The sequence below is a fragment of the Rhinolophus hipposideros genome, assembly GCF_964194185.1.
Source record: "Rhinolophus hipposideros genome assembly, chromosome: 10".
In the NCBI taxonomy this organism is placed as follows: Eukaryota; Metazoa; Chordata; class Mammalia; order Chiroptera; family Rhinolophidae; genus Rhinolophus; species Rhinolophus hipposideros.
This window is the reverse complement of record NC_138056.1, coordinates 34,439,978-34,461,239: the sequence shown is the minus strand read 5'-3', so window position 1 is coordinate 34,461,239 and position 21,262 is coordinate 34,439,978. Positions and strand designations below refer to the sequence as shown.

The following is a 21,262-nucleotide window of genomic DNA, read 5'->3' as shown; positions in this document are numbered from 1 at the left end:
TCAAAGACCCCTATCTTTTGTTTCAAGTCCAGGAGCTTCTTAAGATTTTTTTTTTTAAAAGGAAGGATTCTGCTGCAAAACCTAAATTTGAAAGCTAGAGCTGGATGACTAATCCTTTTTAGCTCTGAGATGCTCTAGTCTTCAAAGAGTAGGAACCCTGCACACATAAGAGGCAAGGTCCTGATCCCATAAACCCTGAACTCTGACGACAGACCTGCCTGGTCTAAAGAAATGGGACAGAGCAGGATGGGGAGAAGGATGAATCTGGCGACACTTGCCTACCCATGCCCTGAGAGGAGAGAAGGCAAGTCCAGGCCCCGTCAAAGGGGCGCTGGTCACTCCCCATGTGGGTGGGTTTGGACCAAGCTCTGAGCTCTGAGTTCTGTACATCCCCATCGCACGCCCATTGCCAACTCCGTGGTCCAGGCTGTACACCACCGTCAGGAATAGCAAGGGTGAGCTCAGTCAGTTTATTGTCCCATCCCTTCACTGGATGTTTACATTGACAAGCGCCACAGAGCACAGTGGGCTTCCCTCAGGGAGACCATGCCTGAGACAGGCCAAAAAGCCCCACATCACAACATCCGCCTGATGCCGGGATGGGCTGGAGCTCACATAAGGTACTTTGATTTCTTCTGCAGACTCTCCGTGACTGATGCTAGAATTGACTTGTCATCTTTATCTGAAAGAGCAAAACAAGTATTAGTGTTAATGGTGCTAGGAGCAAGGGAGACTTCATACAGCTGGACCTGTAGTTACTATGCAGGAACTAGGGGCTGGATCCTGCCTGGGACCCTCTGTCCTCCCCTGGGGCTGGCATGGCTCCAGTCCCAGTCTCCCGAGATCAGGTGAGTGTATGGGGCCAAGAGCTGCCAGTTATTGAGCAATTTACTATTTGCCAGGCAACATTTGCATCGTGCCAGGCACTTCCATGCACTATCTCATTGAAGCCTCAGAACAGCCCTAAGAAGTAGAGGAGAAAACAGAGTGGCTTGCCAGGGTCACATGTCTGGTCAATGGAGGAGCCGGGACCCTGGGCCCATGTGCTTACAACCAGAATTAAGTGGTCAGGGATCTCGCTATCGACTGAAAGCTGGATGTCTCCCACAGCGCCTTCCTTGGCCTAGTTCTGTCACACAGTTTAGCAGTAGCCACTCTGAAGGCTTCACCTCAGTGCCAGACATGTAGCTGATTACCTGAGAGACAGCAACAGGACATGGCCCTTTCCCCAAGGAAAGGTATCTATACCACGATGAAAAATGTCTGTCACCACGGTGACGATGGACACTGATGGAGTGCCATGGAGAGTTCAGGGAGTGGCAGGGGATGTGGCTGGAGAGGGACTTGGGATGGGAAAGGGCCCTTGTTGTTTGGGATTTTATCAAGAGGATCATGGGAAAGCTAGGAGGGAGTGTAAGCAAGAGGGAGCAAGGCAGGTCAGCATGGCATTGAGAGTCCATGCTACCAGCTGTTTGGGCGTGAAGACACTACACTGTGTAGGAAGGACTAAAATATTTCCCCTCCGTGTGTACACATGAGCAGAAACGTGGCACAAATGTGCAGAGGGAGAGCTTCCACTAGGTTCCCTTTCATCCTCCCCGCATTTGTACCCCCCATCTGGCCTAGACCAGTAGTTTTCAATCTTGAATCACTTGCAAAAATTTGTAAACATCAAGATTCCTTCCAGGACCCTGCCAGAGAGACTGTGGTTGGTGAATCTGGTTTAGGCCTGATCACCGGTATCTTTTTCAAGGCAAGTCTAGGCCCAGCAAAGGTTGCAAACCACAGTCTGCCAAGGGCTTGCAAACCTCCACATCTGCAGGGGCCAGGCACATAACAAATGACATTGAGGATGAAGAGTGTTTATACCACCTGATGGCAGATTAAATAAAAGTTGCCAGCCATGCAAAGAGAGTCCCCAGCCCACGAGACTGCCATTTTGTGCCTCTGCCCCAGATGGGATGCAGCCCGCCTCCTGCCCGCATGCCATGGCACCCTCACCATAGACTGTGAGCGTGCAGCTGCTGCGGTCCTTGCCCAGCTCGTTCTCCACCAGCACGCTGTACTCGCCACTGTCTTTGAGTGTGCAGGTGGGGATGACAATTGTGCATACGCCACTGGTGGAGTTGTACCAGAACTTGGAGTTGGCTGTGATGTTGACTTCGGCCTTGTAGAGGGTCACAGTGGGCCGCGGGTTCCCAAGGAAGGCACAGGTCATGGTGCAGTCCTGGCCACGCAGCACTGTGTGTGGCTTGAGCGGGGTCAGGAAGCGAGGCGCGTGGCGCCAGTCCTTGTGCTGGTATGGCTTCAGCTTGGAGCTCAGGTCCTCGACTGCATGGGCGGGATGCAGAGGCCGTTAGCACCCCCAGATCTCCACCTGTCACCCACTGTCTTAGAGCTTGGAAGGCGCCCCACGAGACCCAGCTCGTGGAACCCCAATGACCTGGGTTAGATTCCCGATGCCATCAACTCTGGAGACTTTTCACTGGTTCCTAAAGTTCCCCTTCTGCCACTCTTCCACCCCTTTGCCACTTCGGGGTTCCCCGACCTAAGCCAGGTCCACGGGATTTTACGCTTTCCCAGACCCTGGAGTCCTAGACTTCTTTCCAGCCACCAGCTTCCCAGACCTGAGCTGTTATTCAACTTTTAACTCTCCCTCCAAGCTTTCCTCAATGTCATCCCAGCCTCCTTGGTCTCAGTTCTCTCCTATTTAGCCCCTCGTTTCATATTTCCTGACACTGCCTCCACCCTTAACCCCTTCCCTCCAGGGTTCCTGGAGGTCAGTCACACCTGCTCCCTTCCCGTTAGAGACCCTTCCCAGTGGGGGTCTTAGAGACCCCCTTGGCTCAGAGAGGACCCCATCTCAGCACCACACCCCCCAGTCCACCCGGCCCTCCACTGTCACTCTGCCCCCCAGGACACCTCCCCACCTCCATCTTAGCCCCACCCCTCAGGGTACCCCAAAGGTATCTTCTCTAGGTCTCTTGACGTCTACTTTTCCCCTCAGCGACCCTGACTTTCACCCTTCCACCTCAATGATCCTCTGATTTCACCTGAAGTCTTGGGTACCCCAGCAATTCTTTTTTAAAAAATAAGTTTTATTGGGGAATATTGGGGAGCAGTGTGTTTCTCCAGGGCCTATCAGCTCCAATTCGCTGTCCTTCAATCTAGCTGTGGAGGGCGCAGCTCAGCTCCAAGTCCAGTCGCCGTTTTCAATCTTTAGTTGCAGGGGGCGCAGCCCACCATCCCATGTGGGGATTGAACCGGCAACCTTGTTGTTGAGAGCTCGCGCTCTAACCAACTGAGCCATCCGACCGCTCCACCCCCGGCAACTCTTAATGTCATCCCCAGCATCAGGGATCCCAGATGTAACCTGAACCCCCAAATACCCTGACTCACTCTTGTCCTTGTTGACGAGCCAAGTATCCTTGGAGTCGAGTGGGTCACTGTCACCAATTTCGTTCCGGGCCAGCACTCGGAAGTAATACTTCCTGCCAGGGAGCAAGCCGGTAACCGTGTACTTGTTGCTGAAGACGCGTTCTGCAGCTGTGAACCAGGTGGCAGTGCTGGCATCCCGTTTCAAGATGACATAGTGGGCCTCACCATCCTCCTGCACGTCAGGGCTGTGGTTCCAGGTCAGAGTCACCGTATTGGGGACCTCCTCAAACAGCTGTAGGTTTGTGGGTGGCCGCGGTATATCTGGAACAGTCAGAAGGTCCATCACCACCCCAAGGGACCTGAAGTATTGTGCCCCCACTCCAGCCACCTGCCAAGCCCTTTGAGTCTCAGGCAGCTGGCTTCTTGGGAATCAAAAAGAACTGTCAATGAAGTATAGCGCTGCTATGTACTAGCCCTGTGAACTTGGGCAAGTTACTTATCTTTTCTGAGACCCAATTCCTTATTTGCAAAAATAGGGCTAGCAATAACTATCATAGAAATGTTGGGTAAAATGCCTGGCATGTAGTAACTTCAATAAAAGTTCATCCCTTCATCCTTTGGGGGTTTAGGGCTTTATTTAAAGCTTCCAGCCCTAAGAGGTCACCCCGATTTTTAATGAATTCATCTCCATCTGTCCCTCCTGCCTGTTACCGGTTCTCTCTGCTCTCTTTTTCCGACCTACTCGGCATATGTCCCAAAGCTCACCAGATATGACTGCAGAAACCGAAACAAGGGCTTGGTCCTAGTTCAATGCCCCTGGGGCTTCAGCACAGTGAGAACATGTGGAAAACCACCCCATGAAGGCAAAGGCTAATGAAGTCTTACTTTGTGGTGCCAGAGAAGCCTTTACTACCTTAAGGCAGGACTTTATAGTAGCAGGAACTCAAGCAGCAGTGGGGAACTATGTTTTGGGGAGTGTGCAGGGATGCTCCTCGAGGCCCCTGCCCACTGTCATACCTGCCACTCGCACATGGATGTCATAGTGTGCCTCTCCAAACTCATTCTGGAGCAAGATGCGGTACACCCCGGAGTCGGAGCGCTTGGTGCTATTGATGAGGAACTGGGAGTAGTTTTTGCCTTTGGTGATGGCTTCCCTACCCTTGGTGGGAATGCCATCTCTCTGCCAGGTCACGTTGGGTGGTGGTGAGCCCTGGTGGTGACAAGAGATGGCACCAGGGGTCACTCAACTGGTATTTGGGGGCAGGCCCTCCCCCCCAATGTTGAGGAGTCTCCTGCCAGGCTGTAGTGCCAGATATCGGGCAAGGGGCCGAGTCAGAAGCAGAGACTACAATAGCTACGGCAGCCATCTTGGCTGAGGGGTGGGCATCTGGGGCCAGGGTCAAGAATGACTTACAGAGAAGGCAGCATGGATGCAGAGGGCTGTCCCAGCACGAACCACCATGTGACTCTTCAGCCGGGCACTGAGGTCAAACTTGGGGGCAGCTGAGATGGAGGAAACAGAGATGGGGGAATGGACCTCTCTTTCCAGAAGATCAGCTTTAAGCTTCCCCTCCAAAGCCTTTCCCAACCTCTCCTCCTTCATGTCCCCGTTACAGGACATACAGATATTAACAGCCCTGCATCACTGTGAAGCATTTGTTTTCTCATTTGTCTCCCTCTACTAGTGTATCACACGCTTGAGGGCAGGCCCAGTGTCATTTGTTTCTATATCCCTCACACTTCCCTTGGCATGCAGTACATACCATTTGGCACATAATCAATGTGGTTTTTTTTGTTTGTTTTTTTGGCAGGGAAGCTCCTGGGGGTGACCCCTGGCTCTGTCCAGGCACAGCAAGTTTGGATGACTTTTTCTTAATCACAGCAACACCCAATTTCCCCCTGGGGGATGAGGTCCCAGGGAGGAAGGTTTGGAAGCTAGGACATTGGGGCCCACACCCTCAGCCCTCTCTGTGTCCTCACCTGGTGGTGGCATAGCACGGACCCCGTCATCTAACTCCACAGGCTCCCCAACCCCAGCCTCGTTCACAGCCCGGATTCGGAAGAAGTATTTCTGCCTCTCCGTGAGGCCTCCCACCGTGTAGCAGGTGCCTGAGATGGGGATCTTTGTGCACTTGGACCACTCCTTGGTGTCTTCAGCCCGCATCTCAAGGATGTAGCCAGAGGGCGGGTCTCCTTCTGCAGGCTCCCGCCAGGCCAGGGAGATGCTGGAGTTGGAGGAATCAGACACGTGCAGGCCCTGCACCAGGCCTGGGGGTTCTGGGGTGCAATACACATCCAGTCAGCGCTCCCAAACCCATCTGCACTAACTCCACCCCAGTTCTCACACTCAATAACCCTGGAACCTAACTTCACCACTTCTATCTCCAAGTCCCATTAGTTAACACCCTCGCTATCCAACCTGGCACACTCCGAATTCAATTCTCTTACTGACTCAATACTTTCACCCTTGAAGTCAATACCCTCCAAATTCAACTTACCCTACACATTCAACCCCTTTGTATTCAACACCCCAGCCCTTAACCCATCCATCTCTACCATATCCTTTCACGTGCAGTATCCCCATCTCACCTCCTAAACACAACACCCTCCATACCCATACTCCATCCTCAAACATGCTTCTACTAACTCAACGAATACTAGAAATACTCAAAGTGTGATAAACAACTGATTTCCACCCTGCCTCCTCACTGTCCCTGGCACTCAACATTTATCTGCTGGTTTTTCCAGGTCTGAATCCTGTCCCTCCAACAGGCTGGGAGCTCCCAGAAAGTGAAGACGCTTTGACCCCCCTCCTGTTAGACTTTCCCAGAGAAGACGTCTTCTCTCTCTACCTTGAATGGCTAATTCTACTACGTATGGGTCCCTGGCAGCCCCAAACTCACTGACAGGGTCTTTGGCCACCACTGAGTTGGATGGCATACTGGGATGTCCGGGGCCTGCCTTATTCACAGCTATAACTTGGAATTCATATTCTGTATCCTCCAGGAGACCATCCACTGTGCACTTGGTGCCTGAAATGGGAATTTGAGGGGTGATGAGGTGCGGAGGCCCATGGGGTGGGAGACCATAGACTGAGGGGACATAGAAGAGAGGGACATGGGATACTGCTAAACTCCTCAGTGGAGTTGGGGGAGGGAGTGTGTTCAGAGCAGCAGGGGTCCATGGCCCACCCAGCAAACTCCCTCAGTCCCGCCTGGGTCTCTGCCCCTAGAAACTCACCCTGGATGGGGTCCTTGTTGACTGGCACCCACAAGTGACTGCCTTTCTTCCTGCGCTCCACAATGTAGCCAAGCACTGGGGCTCCCCCATCCTGGGTGGGGGCATTCCATGTGATGGTCACGGCCTCTTTGGTCACGTCAGTCACTTGAGGCTGGGAGGCAAGGCCAGGGGGCTCTATAGGGATGGAGAAAGGACAACAGTTAGGAGAGAGAGCATGCAGACACTTGCCCATCGCATGCTGACTTCTCACCCTCTCTTTAAAAAAAACACCTTAAACCCATGATTCTTAGATCAAATGAAGTGGGAAGGAAAACAAACAACACCAACAATCAGTGTCTAGGTCCTACATCCCGATGTTTTAATTTATTTGGCCTGGGATGAAAGCCAGGCAATAGCATTTTAAAAAAGATGTTGGTGATTTGAATGATTCAGAATCACTGACTTAAACCTTCCAACCTGTGTCACCCCTAATGCCCTAGTTCTTAATGTACTTTCTTGACACATTGGGACATGAGAGCAGCTGGGAGTAGTGTAGAAAGTAATTAATTAGTACCGAGTTTCCCCGAAAATAAGACCTAGCTGGGCAATCAGCTCTAATGCATCTTTTGGAGCAAAAATTAATATAAGACTCGGTCTTATACTGTATAAGACTGGGTCTTATACTATAGTAAAATAAGACTAAGTCTTATATTAATTTTTGCTCCAAAAGATGCATCAGAACTGATTGTCCGGCTAGGTCTTATTTTCGGGGAAACATGGTAATCATAATTAAAATATTCATGTTGTCCAGGGTTTTCTTCAGAATGAATTTAGCATGGTTTCAAGGTTATCCCTCAAATAACATCACTCTCACTTGGATTCGCGATGATTTCTGGAATGGAGAAACAAGTGGAGTCAGTTCCCTGGAGTTGTGCACAGTTCTGGGTACACACAGGAGTATGTTGTGAATGTGTTCTCACTGGAAAAAGTTGAGAATTCCTGCCCCAAACAACGCTGTGTTCTTGCTCTGGAATCCATCTATCTCAAGGGGCAGCTAGAGAAATGACCTTGTGTAGTTCCCCACAGACCAGCATTCCTCACTGGCTGAAGGCCCCCATCCTGACCCCTGTGCTCCCCACTGACCACGGGGCTACCTCACTGACCGATAGGATTTCCTGCAAACACTTCGTCTGTCTCCAGCGGATCGCTCACTCCTTCTGAATTGACCGCCAGGATACGAAACTGGTAGGCTTTGCCCTCTTCCACTTTGTTGGTAGAGAACGTGGTGACTTTGCTGTCCACTTCGCCAATTTTAACCCAGGACTTCTTGCCGACTGCCCTCCGTTCCACTATGAACTGGGTCACAGGCCGCCCACCGTTGTCCTTTGGAGCCTTCCATTTCATCTGCACACAATTACCCGAGAGCTCCAGGAACTCCACCCGGCCCTGGGGAGGCTTGGGACGGTCTGAGGACAGAAGATAGCATCAGAACAGGGCTTTGGAGCAAAGGATCAGAGGGCTTCATGCCACTCACTGGAGGTCCAGCCAGACTGGGACATAGTTAGATTCTGAGCTTTCGGGATCGTTTCTCTGTGTCCACTGCCCTTCCTACCAAGACTTGTTCAAAGAGTTCGATCCTTGCCCCGCTGAGATTCCTGCTTGCCTAGGAATGGGTGAACTGGAGACCTGCGGGGCCCCTTCCTCGGCTGATCCCCTCCTTGTCCTCTTCCAGACAAGATCTCCCCCTTTTCGGAGCTTCCAGAACTCCAGTGCTTTCTGGTATTACAGTCTGCCTTAGGTTATAATTACATGTCTACCAGTTTTCATCCCTTTTGGGTTGAAGGACTGCTGGGGATACTTCATTTCTGTGTCCCCAGTACTGAGAACACAAGAGGTACTTAGTCTTGCTGCTGATTTGAACTGAAACTCAAATCTCCCCACCCCACAGCTTGATGGAGATGCAAATGGAGGAGGTAATGATGGTGTGTGTTACATGTCGAATATTATTATTAGTTCAGGAAGGCCAGCTTCTTATCTCGTTCCTTAACCTTGTGTTCAGACCCATCCCAAATCCCATTCCCCACTTTATACCATCTTTTCCTCAACCTCATTTTATCCTCAGTCCTATCTCTCACCTCCCCTCACTCCATTTCACTTCGAACCCCACTATTCTTTGCAACCAACCTCAGTTTCATCCCTAAATCCCATCTTTCTTTCACCCGATTTTCACCTTACTTCCAACCATGTCCTCAACTCTAAGTCAATACTTAAGTAACATTAGGTGTGCTTTAAAAATCACTCAAAATAGATACTTAAAAAAGTCACCCTGTACCGTAAGTGAAACTGAGGCTTAGGCTACCCAAGGCCACCTAGTTAGGAAGTGAGGAAGTGGGGCTTCTGGCTACAAAGCCAGGACTCCAATCCCATTCACAACCCAAATGACTCTGTCCTCAACTCTGTCCTCTGAGCACTAGGCAGCAGGTGCCCCCAGCCCAGCCAGGGTCCTGGCCTCACCCAGCACGTTAAGGTGCACAGTGGCCGTGGCTGAGCCGTGGTCATTCTTGAGCTTGAGCAGGACAAGGCCACTGTCCTCGCGCACGCAGTTGGAAATGGTGAGCAGCGCCTGGTCTTCTCTGCGCTCCATGGACACGCGTTCTTCCTCCGTCACCTCCACGCCGTCTTTGTACCATGTCACTTTGGGCAGCGGCTTTGCCCGGAAGGGCACCTTGATGTGTGCCGTGTGGCCCACCTTCACGGTCACGGGGTGCGCGGCCAAGGCTTCCAGTACCGATGGGTCGATGGTTGGAGGATCTGCAGGTTGGGGCGGTAGGGAAGGCTCGCCCAGCAGGATGGGGGCGGAGTCGAGGGGATGGAGGTGGAGCCCACGGGGGTGGGGGAGGGGCTACACGCATGTGGGCGGGGCAGGCGTGGTGGCGGTTTCTCTACGGTGGGTGGCGACCTTACCTGCAACGAATACCGAGGCTTCACTCTCTGCGCCCTTTGCCCGGAAAGTGTACTTGCCCTCGTGCTCCGGGCCCATATTGGGAAAGATGAGCTTGTGCACCGCACCCTGCTTCACGATCTGCACGCCGGGCAAATCCGTGATCTGGGGGCCAAGAGGTGGGCGTGAGTGTGAGTGTTTGCCCGCTGGCCCCCTTCCTCCTTGGTCCCTTTCCCTAGCCGCTGCTCCCCACCTCCTTGCCATCCTTCAGCCACACGCCCTCCACCTTCTCGTCGTTCAGTACTACGCACAGCTCCGCGGGGCTCCCGGTGGCCGCGTGCACGTCGGACATCCCGCTCTTCACCGTGGCCAGACGCTCTAGAGAGAAAGGGAGCAGAGGCTTTGGGAAGAGCCAGGTATGCTGCGTCTATCAAAATTATTCATGATGAGCTGGAGGTTTGGAAATGGTCAGTGGGCGATTGGGGAATGGTCAGTGTGGGGATGGGAGCAAATAGGTGAGGGGTTGGGGGGAAATCAGTGGCCCTGGGAAATGGTGACCAGGAAGACTGGGAGATGGCTAATGGGGGGAAGTGTTGGCGATCATCAGAGAATGGTCAGTGGGGACTTAGGATGCTCAGTTGAAGTTGGGGGACAGATGGTGGGGATGCAGGTGGTTAGTGGAGTTGAGACGCTTAGTTGTGGCTATGCTGGTCTTGGGATGCCCAGGGTTATTGGGAGTGGAGGGTGGTCAGCATCCGTGGGGAACGGTCAGGGCTAGTGAGTAGGGACTGGTCAGGGTCAAAGAGTGGGGTGGTCAGTGTCTAAGAGGTAGAGATGTTCAGGGGCTGGGAGATCAGAGATGGTCAGAATTTGGCAGATGGGGGCTGTTAAGAGTGAGGAGGGAGAAACTGGGCATAGACTGGGGGAGGGTTGGAGTCAGCAGGTGGGCTGATCAGTGTCCAGGGTAGGGAACTGTTAAGGTGGGGGGGGTCAGTGGGGACTGACAGGGCGGGGGTGTACCCTCTATGGTGACCATGGCAGTACTGAAGTATTCAGTGGGGTCTCCATCCTGCATGGCCACCACGGTGTACTCGCCACCATCACTGAGCTGTGCGTCGTCAATGATCAGCTCTGCTCGCTTGCCCTCATGGCTCATGCTGTACTTGGTGCTACGCTCCAGCAGCTGCCCGTTCTTCTTCCAGCGCAGTGTCACATCCTTGGATGTCAGCTCACACTCAAGGCATGCACGGCTCTTCTCTTTCACACGTACATTCTTGAGGGTGCTCACAAACTTGATGGGGATGCCTGAGGACAGATAAACACTTGGACCTCCTATATCCCTTTTCTGCAGCTCTGCAGAAACACAGGGACTTGTGACATGGCGTGGGTTTGTGTGCCACATGTGACCTATTGAGGTACCTAGCAGGGAGAGTCCCAGCTCTGCCCCTTACTTGCTGCCTAACTGTATGCAATGCATTCACTGAGTCTCAGTTTCCTCATATGTGAAATGGGATAAATGCCCCCTGGGAACTCGAGCCATAATTACATTGTCTCTCTGGTGTCTGGGCTTTTACACATGCTGTTCCCTTTGCTGAGAATGTCTTCTCCTCTTCCTCCTTCTCTGTTTGTTCTTGGTAAAGCTTGGTTATCACCTCATCACATCCTTTCTGACATCACCAGGTGGTGCCCTTTCTTTGGGCTCCCACAGCTTCTGTGTCTCCCTCCATCACAGCAATGATAATTCCGCGTCACATGTGTCAAGTGTGGTTCACCTGTGTGACATACTTCTTGGTGTAGCCACCATCATGTGCAACTCTCCACACAAGCTATACAATATTAGAATGTGAGCAGTCAAGAGTGATGTACTGTAATATAGGATATGAGAGCTACAACAGCGAATTTCTTGGCCCATGGTCTCCCAGCAGATAATAAGACCCCAATGTGTCATGACTCCTTGCTTGAGAACTTCTGTACTAATTCCATTTCCACATCTGCCTCTTCCACTAGACTAGCAGTTAGTGAGGAGGAGAACTCGTCTTTCTACCCATCACAGAGTCTTGCAAAGAGGAGATGGATTGATGATGGATGGATGGATGGATGGATGGATGGATGGATGGATAGATGACTGCCCACATGGAGGTTACTGTGGCATGAAGCCCTCCCCTCAAGCTCTGACCCAACAACTCACGGTCAATAGTGAGCTGGGCCTTCTGTACCAGGTCCCCCACCTCTGCAGAGAACTCGCCGCTGTCGCTGAGTCTAGCATCCTTAATCTTAAGTGTGTGAGTCAGACCGTCCTCGGACACTGTGATTTCATACTTTTCATCCCTCTTCAGCTCCTTCCCATTGAACTTCCACACAAAATCGGGCACTTTCTTGGAGAGGCGGATCTCAAACACAGCTGTCTGGCGCTCTGTCACCTTCACTGGCTTCATCTCTCCCAAGAACTTCAGTGGCTCGTCTGCAGCAAAAAGTAGGAGGGGCAATTACTGGGCTGCAGCTCTGTTCTCTCCTGAGGGGTGGGATGGTGAAGAGGGCATGGAGACTCGGATGTCACTGGCCACCTGTAGCCCACAGTTGGGGAAAGTATCCTTGTCTTCACTTCTCTTGTGAATCCTGGAGTCCCCTCCCATGATGTTCATATGGTCTCCTCCCCGGTAATGTTAACAGCTATTTTAAAAAGCACTTATGTAGTTTTAGGTATGTGCCAGGCACTCTTCTAGCCAATTTGCACATTTGAATGCATTTAATTCTCACATAGGTAGATTCTACTATTATTCACCATTTTACAGATGGTGAAACTGAGGCAAAGAGAAGTTAAATAACTTGCCCCAAATCACACAACTTGTGAGTGACAGAAGCTGGGATTTGAACCCCAGTAGTCTAACTCTAGAGATGGTGCCCTTCATCGCTGTACTACACGGCCCCATGGCAGCTATTATCTCACGGTCTTCTCCCTTCCACCACATATTTCCCTCCTGCATGAATTCCCACTCCCATGCAGTCCTTTCCTGCATGGTCTTCTCTTTCATAGCCCCATGGACCCCATGCCTGGCTATTCCTCCTCCCTGACCCTCATGCCCACACGCATACCCAGCACTTTGAGCTCAGCACTCATCCGTTTGTCACCCACGGACAGGCTGTAGGTGCCTGCATCATTCATAGTCACGTTGGTAATAACCAGCATGTACTTGGTGCCCATCTGCTTCACATCGTACTTTCCCAGGGAGTACTGGATCCTCAGTGGTTCATTATCCTGCCCCGTGAAACAGGTAGAAAAGCTGCTGAAGTGGTTTAGGAGAAGATTTCCAGAGGTCCCCAATCCTCAAGGCCAGTCTAAGCTGGAGGGTGCCATGTCTACCTCTCTAAGATCCCCAAACACACCCAGAAGCCCCAAAGATCTCTCTAGACTCATTATCTGGCTTGGTGAGATCCAGGGTCCCTGCTTTCCCAAGGCCTAAACTCTTAATATGCATGCGTTCATTAGATGCTTTCTCTTAGCTCTTCAGTGGCCTTCAGGACTATCTAACCCAGCATTTTCAGGTGGGTAGACTGAGGGATAGAGAGAGGAAAGTAACTGTCCCAAATCAAACAGCAAAGTGGGGGAACAGCTAAGAATAGAGCCCAGTTCCCACCGAGTTTCCACCATACCAGGAGGCACTCTCTTGATAGGATGGAAGACAGGATATGGCTGATGGATAATGAGAGGGTCTGGAAAGGGAAGGGGTGCAGAGAGGAAATGCTATTGCCAGGGTGGGTCCTGCCTAGGTGCTTCCCCACCTTGACCCATGTCATCTTCATATTGGCGTCCTTCAGCTCCATGATACATTCAAAACACACGGTAGTGTCAACCTTGGTCTCTATGTCTTCCAGGGGCTTCAGAATCCGGATGGCCTAGGAGATTGAGATAACAAAATGGCAGGTGTCAGGGCCATCTGAAGCCTGCCCAGTCTGTCCCCAATCCTGGAGGAGCCCCCCAGGATCTGGGGAGAAATGACTAGGCTGTTTAGATAGCTGTGTTTCCCCCCACCTCCTGCCACTGATTTAGGGGAAGACAGATATGATGGGGGATGAGAAAAGCACCATCATTCATGGGACAGTCACTATAAACCTGGGCTTGTTACATAGATTCTTGAATTCCAGTGTAGATGCTTACTAATTCTGAGTTGGTTGACTGAGTGAAAGACAACAATAACGTGAAAACAAATAAAAGAAGAAAGTATAATTTTCATTTTGCAGATGAGGAAACTGAGGTTCAGACAGACACCCAAGTTCACAGTTAATAAGGTATCAGAACTGGGATTTGAACCCAGGTTTGACTGACTCTGAAGTCCATCCGGGAGTGGTGAAGAAAGGAGAGGTAGAAGGAAGGTGATTTGAGTTCCTTTCCTGCTTCTGTTGTAGAGAGTACGCCTTTGAGTATGTGTGTGTACAGGATGGGGAGACCTTGCCACCAGGAGACACACAGGGATGAGCACTTTTGGTAAGATCCATTCCCCGTTCTGCACACTCCTACCCCCACCCCATGGATACTGACCTCCACTTCTACTTTCTTCATCCCTTTGAGCTTCTTGAGCAGCCCCCGGAAGTCAGTGAAACCATATTCTATGCAGACCTTCTCGAAGTCCTTCTTGGGCACCTTGGACAAAATCTCCAGCATCTCTTTCTCATCTGTCACCTTCTTCTGCTTCTTCTTGGGAGCAGGGGGAGCCCTGGGAGGAGGTGGGTGCCAGGCTTGGACTCAGCGACTCCCTCTGAAGACAGAGGGAGCCTCTCCTAACTTTGAGATGGCCCTCCCTACTCCATGGATTCTTGGAGCCTCGGCCATTAAATCAGGGCCCTGTTGAGAGGTCCTTGAGAAGCTCTAGCCTGGAGGATGGGGGCATAGCACTATGGGCAGAGGAGCCTCCCAGCCTCACCTCTTCTTCAACATCTTTTTGAAATCCATTTTATCTTGACCTGAGGACAGAGAGAGAGGGACAGGGTCAGACAGGGGGAGTTTGGTCCTTAAGAAGAAAGGCCAGGAGGAGGGGGCTGGCTCACTTTCTGTCACCAGCAAGGACACGGTGTAGATGGCATCTGCATGGTCATTGCTTGCAATGCACTTGTAGTTGTCAGAGTCGTCCAACGTCAGTGACTCCAGCTAGATTAGAGTCAGGCTATTAGCAGAGGAGGGGGGAGGGGACCCCAGGGAGACTTTCTGCGAGATGAGAAAGAAGGGCATTTTTGGAGGGGGGGGGAACTGAGTGTTGGGTGTATGTGTGGGGGTTTGAACAGCCTCCATGATTTGGAGGTACCAGGTAGCAGTCTGTGTGAGTGTCTGTTTGGAGCCTGATACTGCATCAGATTCTACCCCTCAGCTGTGAGCTCCTAGAAGACAGGGACTTCCTCTGAGCTGTCACTCTATCTGCAGTTTCTGGCACTGGGCTGAGTACTCCTACGTTAACACATATTTCCTTTTCCTGCCAGGCACTGGGCTGAGCCCCTTAGGAAACGGTGAACAAGGCTACTTTGCTGCCTGCAACAGGGCGCTTACAACCCAGGGGGCTTTCAGAAGTGCTTGCTGAAAGAATGCGTTTGTGTAAAGGGTGGCCAACGGGGGGACTCTGGGGCAGTTTGTATTGTGCTGTGGGGGGCTGATGGTCCAACAATGGGTTTTTATGAGGAGAAGGAACCAGCTTTAGTCTGTGGGGGAGAAGGGAGTCTCTTTGCCTTTCACAAAGGAAGTTGGGGCTGGACCAATTGAAACAGGAATAATTGTAGGCCTAGGTCGCCCAGGGACCAATTCCTCCTTTTCCTCAAAGGATCTGGAACTAGAGGTTGCAGAAGCTGGTTATGCCAAAGGATTATCAGCTGTTGGCAAGACTTTCTGGAAGGCTCACCTGAAGAGCCCAGGAACCCTAACCCGCATCCCTACTTTATGACCAGCCCCTCCCTCTGTCTGGGTCCACTTCAGCTCAGCTTCACTCCTCCCGCTATGGTCCCGCCCCTTTCTAGCCACACCCTTAGCGCTGGTCTCCGGTCCCTTGGTTCACTCCCCTTCAGGAACACTCATTCCTTCGCTTCCATTTGTTCTGTCTTTGCCCTAGCTCTGCCTTGCCCTGCCCCTAATTTTGGTTCCCCGCTCTGGGAAAGCCCCAGCTCCTGACTGGACTCTTATCCTATCCCTCCTGTAGGGCAATGCAGCCTCTTTGCCCATCTCCCAGTTCTTGGGTGGCTGTCTTGTCCGTGAGAGGACCTGTGCTCCCTCCCTTGGGTTCCCCACCTCTGGTCTCATCGGTGACTGGATCTCAGGCTCAAACCCCGCACCTTCAGCACGTGCTCCTTGTTAATACTGTCGTAGAACATCTTGGCAGACTCCTTGATGGGGATGCCGCTTTCCCTCTTCCAGGAGATGTTGGGTTTGGGGTTCCCATTCACCTGGGCTCGGAACACAGCTTTATCTCCTGCAGTGGGCACAGGACACGTGTTCGCCTCTTAGCTTCCAGGCTGTACCTGTGCCTGCTCCCTGCCTCCCCCCAGGGCTCTCCCCCCAGCCCGGGCAGAAGAGGAACCATTGGTCTCGCTCTGCCAGTGTTTGCATATTGGGGGACGGTGATGGTGGTATGGGGTGGCGGGGACACTGGGGAAGAAATGGAAGCACCCAGGGGCCTGGGGAGATACAGGGTGGGGTGGGAGGTTGACGCACCCTCAGGTGCAGTGACTGGATGAGGCTTCTCCATGAATTCAGGGACGCTCTGGCCCTCAGGGATGTTGGAACTCCGAGTCACCAAACTGAAGAACTCTACAGTGCTTGAGGACTTCCTTGTCACGACTTCCTCTGTGGCAGCAGGGGAGAGGTCAGAATGGGCTCCTGGCAGAGCTCAACTCCAGATCGGAGCGCTGACCTTTTCTTGGGGGGATGGTAGAGCACTTTAGGCCAGTGCCAGAAAGACAGGCTTTGGCTAAGAAAGGAGACCCTTAAGAAAAAAGGAACCCTCATACACTGCTGGTGGGAATGTAAATTGGTACAGTCACTATGGAAAACAGTATGGAGGTTCCTCAAACAATTAAGAATAGAATTACCCTATGACCCAGCAACCCGAAAATTTAGAAAACATTTATCTGTAAAGATATATGTACCCCTATGTTCACTGCAACATTATTTACGGTGACCAAGCCATAGCAACAACTGAAGTGTCCCTTCGATAGATGATTGGATAAAGAAGATGTGGTACATGTATACAGTGGAATACTACTCAACCATAAGAAAAGATGAAATACTGCCATTTGCAACAACATGGATGGATCTTGAGAATATGCTAAGTGAATTGAGTCAAATGGAACATGTTGAGAACCTTATGATTTAACTCACATATAGGATATAAAACTGAAAGCAAAAATGAACAAGATAAACAAACAAACAAAAACTCAGACACAGACAACAGTGGTTATCAGAGGGTAAGGAGGCAGGGAGGAAGGTAGAAATGGGTAAAGGGGGTCAAATATACGGTGACAGGAGAATTGACTGCGGGGTAAACACACAATGCGATATACAGATCATTATAGAACTGTACACTTGAAACCTATATAATTTTATTAACCAATGTCAGCCCAATAAATTAATTTTAAAAATCTGAATTAAAAAAAGAAAGGAGGCCTTTAGAATGGATGGGTTATTGTATTTGGCAAATTTTAAACAGCAGGGGGAGCCAACTTCTCTCCCACCCCCTCAGCGGTCTGTCACCCTTACTGGGCCATGGACCTGAGTCCTAATTTTCTTTCTTTCTTTCTTTCTTTCTTTCTTTTTTAAGAAGAAACTTCTCTTTTGGGATTTTCTTGATCACTTGTGCTTCTCTCCTGGAAGTCCTGGTCCCCCAGTAGTATTAGGAGGGGCTGGGCCTGCTCCTGCTGGTAGCTTAGCTGAGCTCTGCTGTGGGCCTTCTCCCTGCCCTTCTGTGGGTTCTGCATTCATTGCCACGGGAGTAGTGATACCTGAGTGGGAGACAGGAAACATTCCCACTCCAGTGGGACTACATAGGGGAATCTCATTATCTGCAAGAGGATATTCAATATGGTAATATAATTTTATATTTGGGAAACAAAAAGTTGTTCTTTCGATAGAAACTACCATACACAACATCTTGTTGGCTAGTGAGTTAATAATTGTTCTGAATCATGGAGCTCTTTGTGTCAGGAACTGTGCTAAGCACATTTCAGAGATTACATTATTTAATCCTCTCAATAGCCCAGTGAAGTAGGTACATTTATTATCCCCACCAATCTGAAGGACTGGAAAGCAAAACATGAGTTAGGAAGCGCTGTGGCCTGCTGTTGAATAGTGATCAGAAGTCTCAAGCAGTGTTCAGGCTGCACTGGCCTGTACACCTTTTATTTGACTTCAACAATGTTTAAACGACAAGTGGCCTTACATAGAAAACTTGAGAGATTTCACATAAAAATTCAGGTTTCTGGATTCTCATATTCCCATATGGTAACATGCAGTGGGAGGTGACTACAACGGCCCCTTTAGATGAAGTATGTCCTCTCCAGTTCATGTTCGTCTTTTTCCTGCATTTAAATTCCCTGCCTGGACCCTACTGACCAGTGGTTTTAAATTTTGGCTGCGTATTAGAATCTCCGGAGGGCTTTAAAAACAAACACCTGATTTAACAGTTGGGTGAGACTAAGGTATTGCTATTTACTTCCCTCTTGCCCTCCACCCCCTCCCACCCCCCCACTCATGCAGCCAGCACTGAGAATCACTGCCATGATCACTGGAGTTTGCAACTTCTGGCCTCAAGCTCCAGTTATTCTATGTGCTCTGCCCCACTGACAAGGAGGGGTCGGTATAGCGTGTTTATCTGGCCTTGACCTCTGCGCACAGAGGACTTTCCCTCCAGGACTTTGCGGGAGGGGCAATGATGAGAGGATGCATATTCAATATCCTGGCCTCTGACCATCTTTTAATCACTTTTCTCTAGAGACAGGTCTAAAACAATTTGTTTTGCTCTGAGGCCATTTCTCAGCTTTCCCTTGGATCTGCCCTCCCCCAGGTCTGGTCCCCAAGGGATGAGATCCTGGAAGCTTAGGTCACTTGTTTATGTGTTTATCTTCTCTCCACTGGCAGCTCAAAGTCTCTGATTTCTTAAGTGGCGCAGGGTCAGCATTACTCATGTGTAGACGAGGTAGCCACCTCCCTAACTTCCTCCATGCTGAAAATTGCACCATCAGAGAGACAAGCTTTTGCCTATGGCTCTGATCACCTCAATTAAGGGTTCATCAGTTACTCACACACAGCCATGTGCTTGATTTTTCCTGAGATGTTTTCCTGGAGATCTGATCTGTGGATGAATAGCCGACTGGCTGAAGCTTTAGCAAAGTACAGATTAGAAGCACAGGTTGGGAAAGGGTTGCTCTTGGGCTTCTGAAGGGCCCACTAGTCACAAAGACTGAGGCCGCCCAGGGGGTGGATGTGGAGAAAGACAGGCTGCCCCTTCCCAATCCCTCCCATCCCATTCTACTTGCCTCCCGCGATCTTGGTTGTCTGAGAGAAGGTCTGCACATGGGTAGTGGAGCTGGAGAACTCCATGGACACATGTTCCTGCACCATCTGCTTATGAACGGTCGTCATGGTGACATCAGGCGTGGGCACTCACCTGGGAGGACCGGGAGAGGCCATGAAGGATAAGGAGGAGGAGTGAGATTCAGAGACATTCGTGTGTGTGTGTGTGTGTGTGTGTGTGTGTGTGTGTGTGTGAAGGTACGGGGGCAGGTGGACACGGGAGACAGCTGTGCACTGGAGAGGGTGAGGAAAGGTTGGGCAGCAAGCTTCTTCTCTCTTCTTCCCTTTGTATCTCACTTTCCCAGGCTGGTGACAGAGACCAATAGGCCTGTCCCCCAGTGAGTAATCCTAAAGCATTCCAAGTTCTGGGAGGAGGACGATGTGAGGTGCAGGTTTATCCAGTGAACTAAGTCAGGCCAGACGGAGTTGAGGATACCTACTGATAGTACATGGAAGTAGGGAGGCAGGGCTGGAGGCTTTATCAGAAGGAAATGAAGTCAGACCTGAGAAGGCAGTTTCTGCCTAAGCCATCCTGGAGCAGGCCTTGGAAGAAGCTGTGGATTTTCTTCCTGAGCCCCAGGACCCCTGGCTGGGGTGGACTGCTAAAGCCAGACCACAGCGCATTTCTACAGCTTTTGTTTGCGACAGTTAAGACACAGGTTGACTTTTTATTTCTTATACTTTTTTTTTTGAATTGGTAATTCAATCACATAGTTAAAAAATAAATACCTGTATAAACAGGTATTTGAAGAGACTCTCTCCCGCTCCTGAGCCCGTCCATCTCCCAATACTCCCTAAACAGGTAACCACTGGTGTTCTCTAGGCTCCCTCTCGTTCTCCTTTGTGAAAATATGAATATGTCTTTGTCCTCGCCCGCTTTTTTACATGTAGCCTGTCATACACAGTATTCAGCCCGTTTCTTTTTCACTTCGTAAATCTTGTGGCGATCTCTCCATACCAGTTCATAAGGTTTCCTCATTCTTGTTAATAGCTACACAGTATTTTAACGAATGGATGTACCTGTCTAACTAGCACGGCAGTTTTTAACCCCCTTTTTTTGGTATATGAGGAAACTGATGTCTGAGAGTAATGACCTGTCTAATGTCATTCAGACTGGAATCCTAGCCTCTTGACTACCAGTCCAGTGCCCTTCCAGGGGACCCCACAAACCCTTTTCTAAGCCAGGCAATTCAAGACTATCCCCCCCAATGATATATCTCTGTGGGCCTTTTTCCCCCTCTGGGTTCCGAGTCCACCCCCATCCCAGCTCTTGCTGTCCCGCTCTGGGCACAGAAAGTAGCAGTCTCTGCTCCTTCTTGAGGGAAGAGGGAAGTCTTACCTTTGTGTGACTAGTCCCTTCTAACCTTCAGAGGCTGTGTTCACGGCTTTGGAGGTGCAGTTACTGCCTGGGCTGTAAACTGGCCAGTCTCCTTCTTCCTTTGCCCCAATAGTGAGGCCACCAGGAGTCACAGGTTCCTTAAATGTCTGGTCCCCTGGGGACGATCCTTACTCAGTCTCCGCAGCTGCCCCAGCTAGATGGCACATTGCCTTTTATTTGGGTGGGTGGGGGGAAACCAGGAGATGGGGGAAATGACGCTGGTGCCAGGGCTAGAGGAAATGCTGGGGGCGGGGCTGAGGTGGTGGCCCAGAGGCACTTTACCTGTTCCCTTGTGGCAGAGATTTTGGTTCTCACTGCTGCTGGGTGGGAACTCTCTGAGCTGAGGGGCTCAGGGTAGTGTATGTATGTGTGTATGTGTGCATGCACAGTCCAATGGGAAGGTCTAGAGGGTCTTCCATTTTGCATAAATCCAGGGGGGCACCATTCATGTTGCATTCTATATACGCGTCCTGCACAGCCCGAGTGACCTCACAGGACCACCCTGGGGGAGCAGAAGGAAACGTTGGCCCTCCTCCCAATCTGGATAGAAGGGGAGGAGGACCCATACTCCTATTGGAGGGTGGCTGGAGGGCATGTCCCTCCCCCTCTCCTGGGACCTGCATTTCAGCTGTTCAAACGACTCCCTCTTCCTTCCTCACTGTCTGTGCCATACCTGCATGCCTGGACCTTTAACCAGCCCACACAAGGCTCTGGTACCTGTAATGACCTGCTGGTTGGTCAGCAGCCCTGCCCTGAGCTCCACTCCTGACCTGGAGTGACCCCTGCCTGCCAGCAGTGGCAT

At 50.9% G+C, this 21,262-nt stretch overlaps 1 protein-coding gene across 1 annotated transcript; it reads right to left on the bottom strand.

Annotated features, from left to right (window-relative positions):
• Window positions 1–439: 439 nt before the first annotated feature.
• On the bottom strand, window positions 440–19,286 carry IGSF22 (immunoglobulin superfamily member 22). Its single transcript, XM_081063397.1, has 22 exons — window positions 19,046–19,286; window positions 16,227–16,358; window positions 15,848–15,984; window positions 14,582–14,681; window positions 14,458–14,497; window positions 14,076–14,250; window positions 13,319–13,432; window positions 12,632–12,794; window positions 11,727–11,999; window positions 10,559–10,843; window positions 9,792–9,916; window positions 9,562–9,703; window positions 9,112–9,408; window positions 7,761–8,063; window positions 6,619–6,792; window positions 6,282–6,410; window positions 5,359–5,655; window positions 4,793–4,881; window positions 4,396–4,588; window positions 3,400–3,699; window positions 2,002–2,331; window positions 440–682 (listed from the first exon to the last, which is right to left on the bottom strand). The coding sequence occupies exons 1-22, from the start codon at window positions 19,149–19,151 to the stop codon at window positions 612–614; spliced, it is 3,975 nt and encodes a 1,324-aa protein (XP_080919523.1). The 5' UTR covers window positions 19,152–19,286; the 3' UTR covers window positions 440–611.
• Between the last annotated feature and the right edge of the window lie 1,976 nt (window positions 19,287–21,262).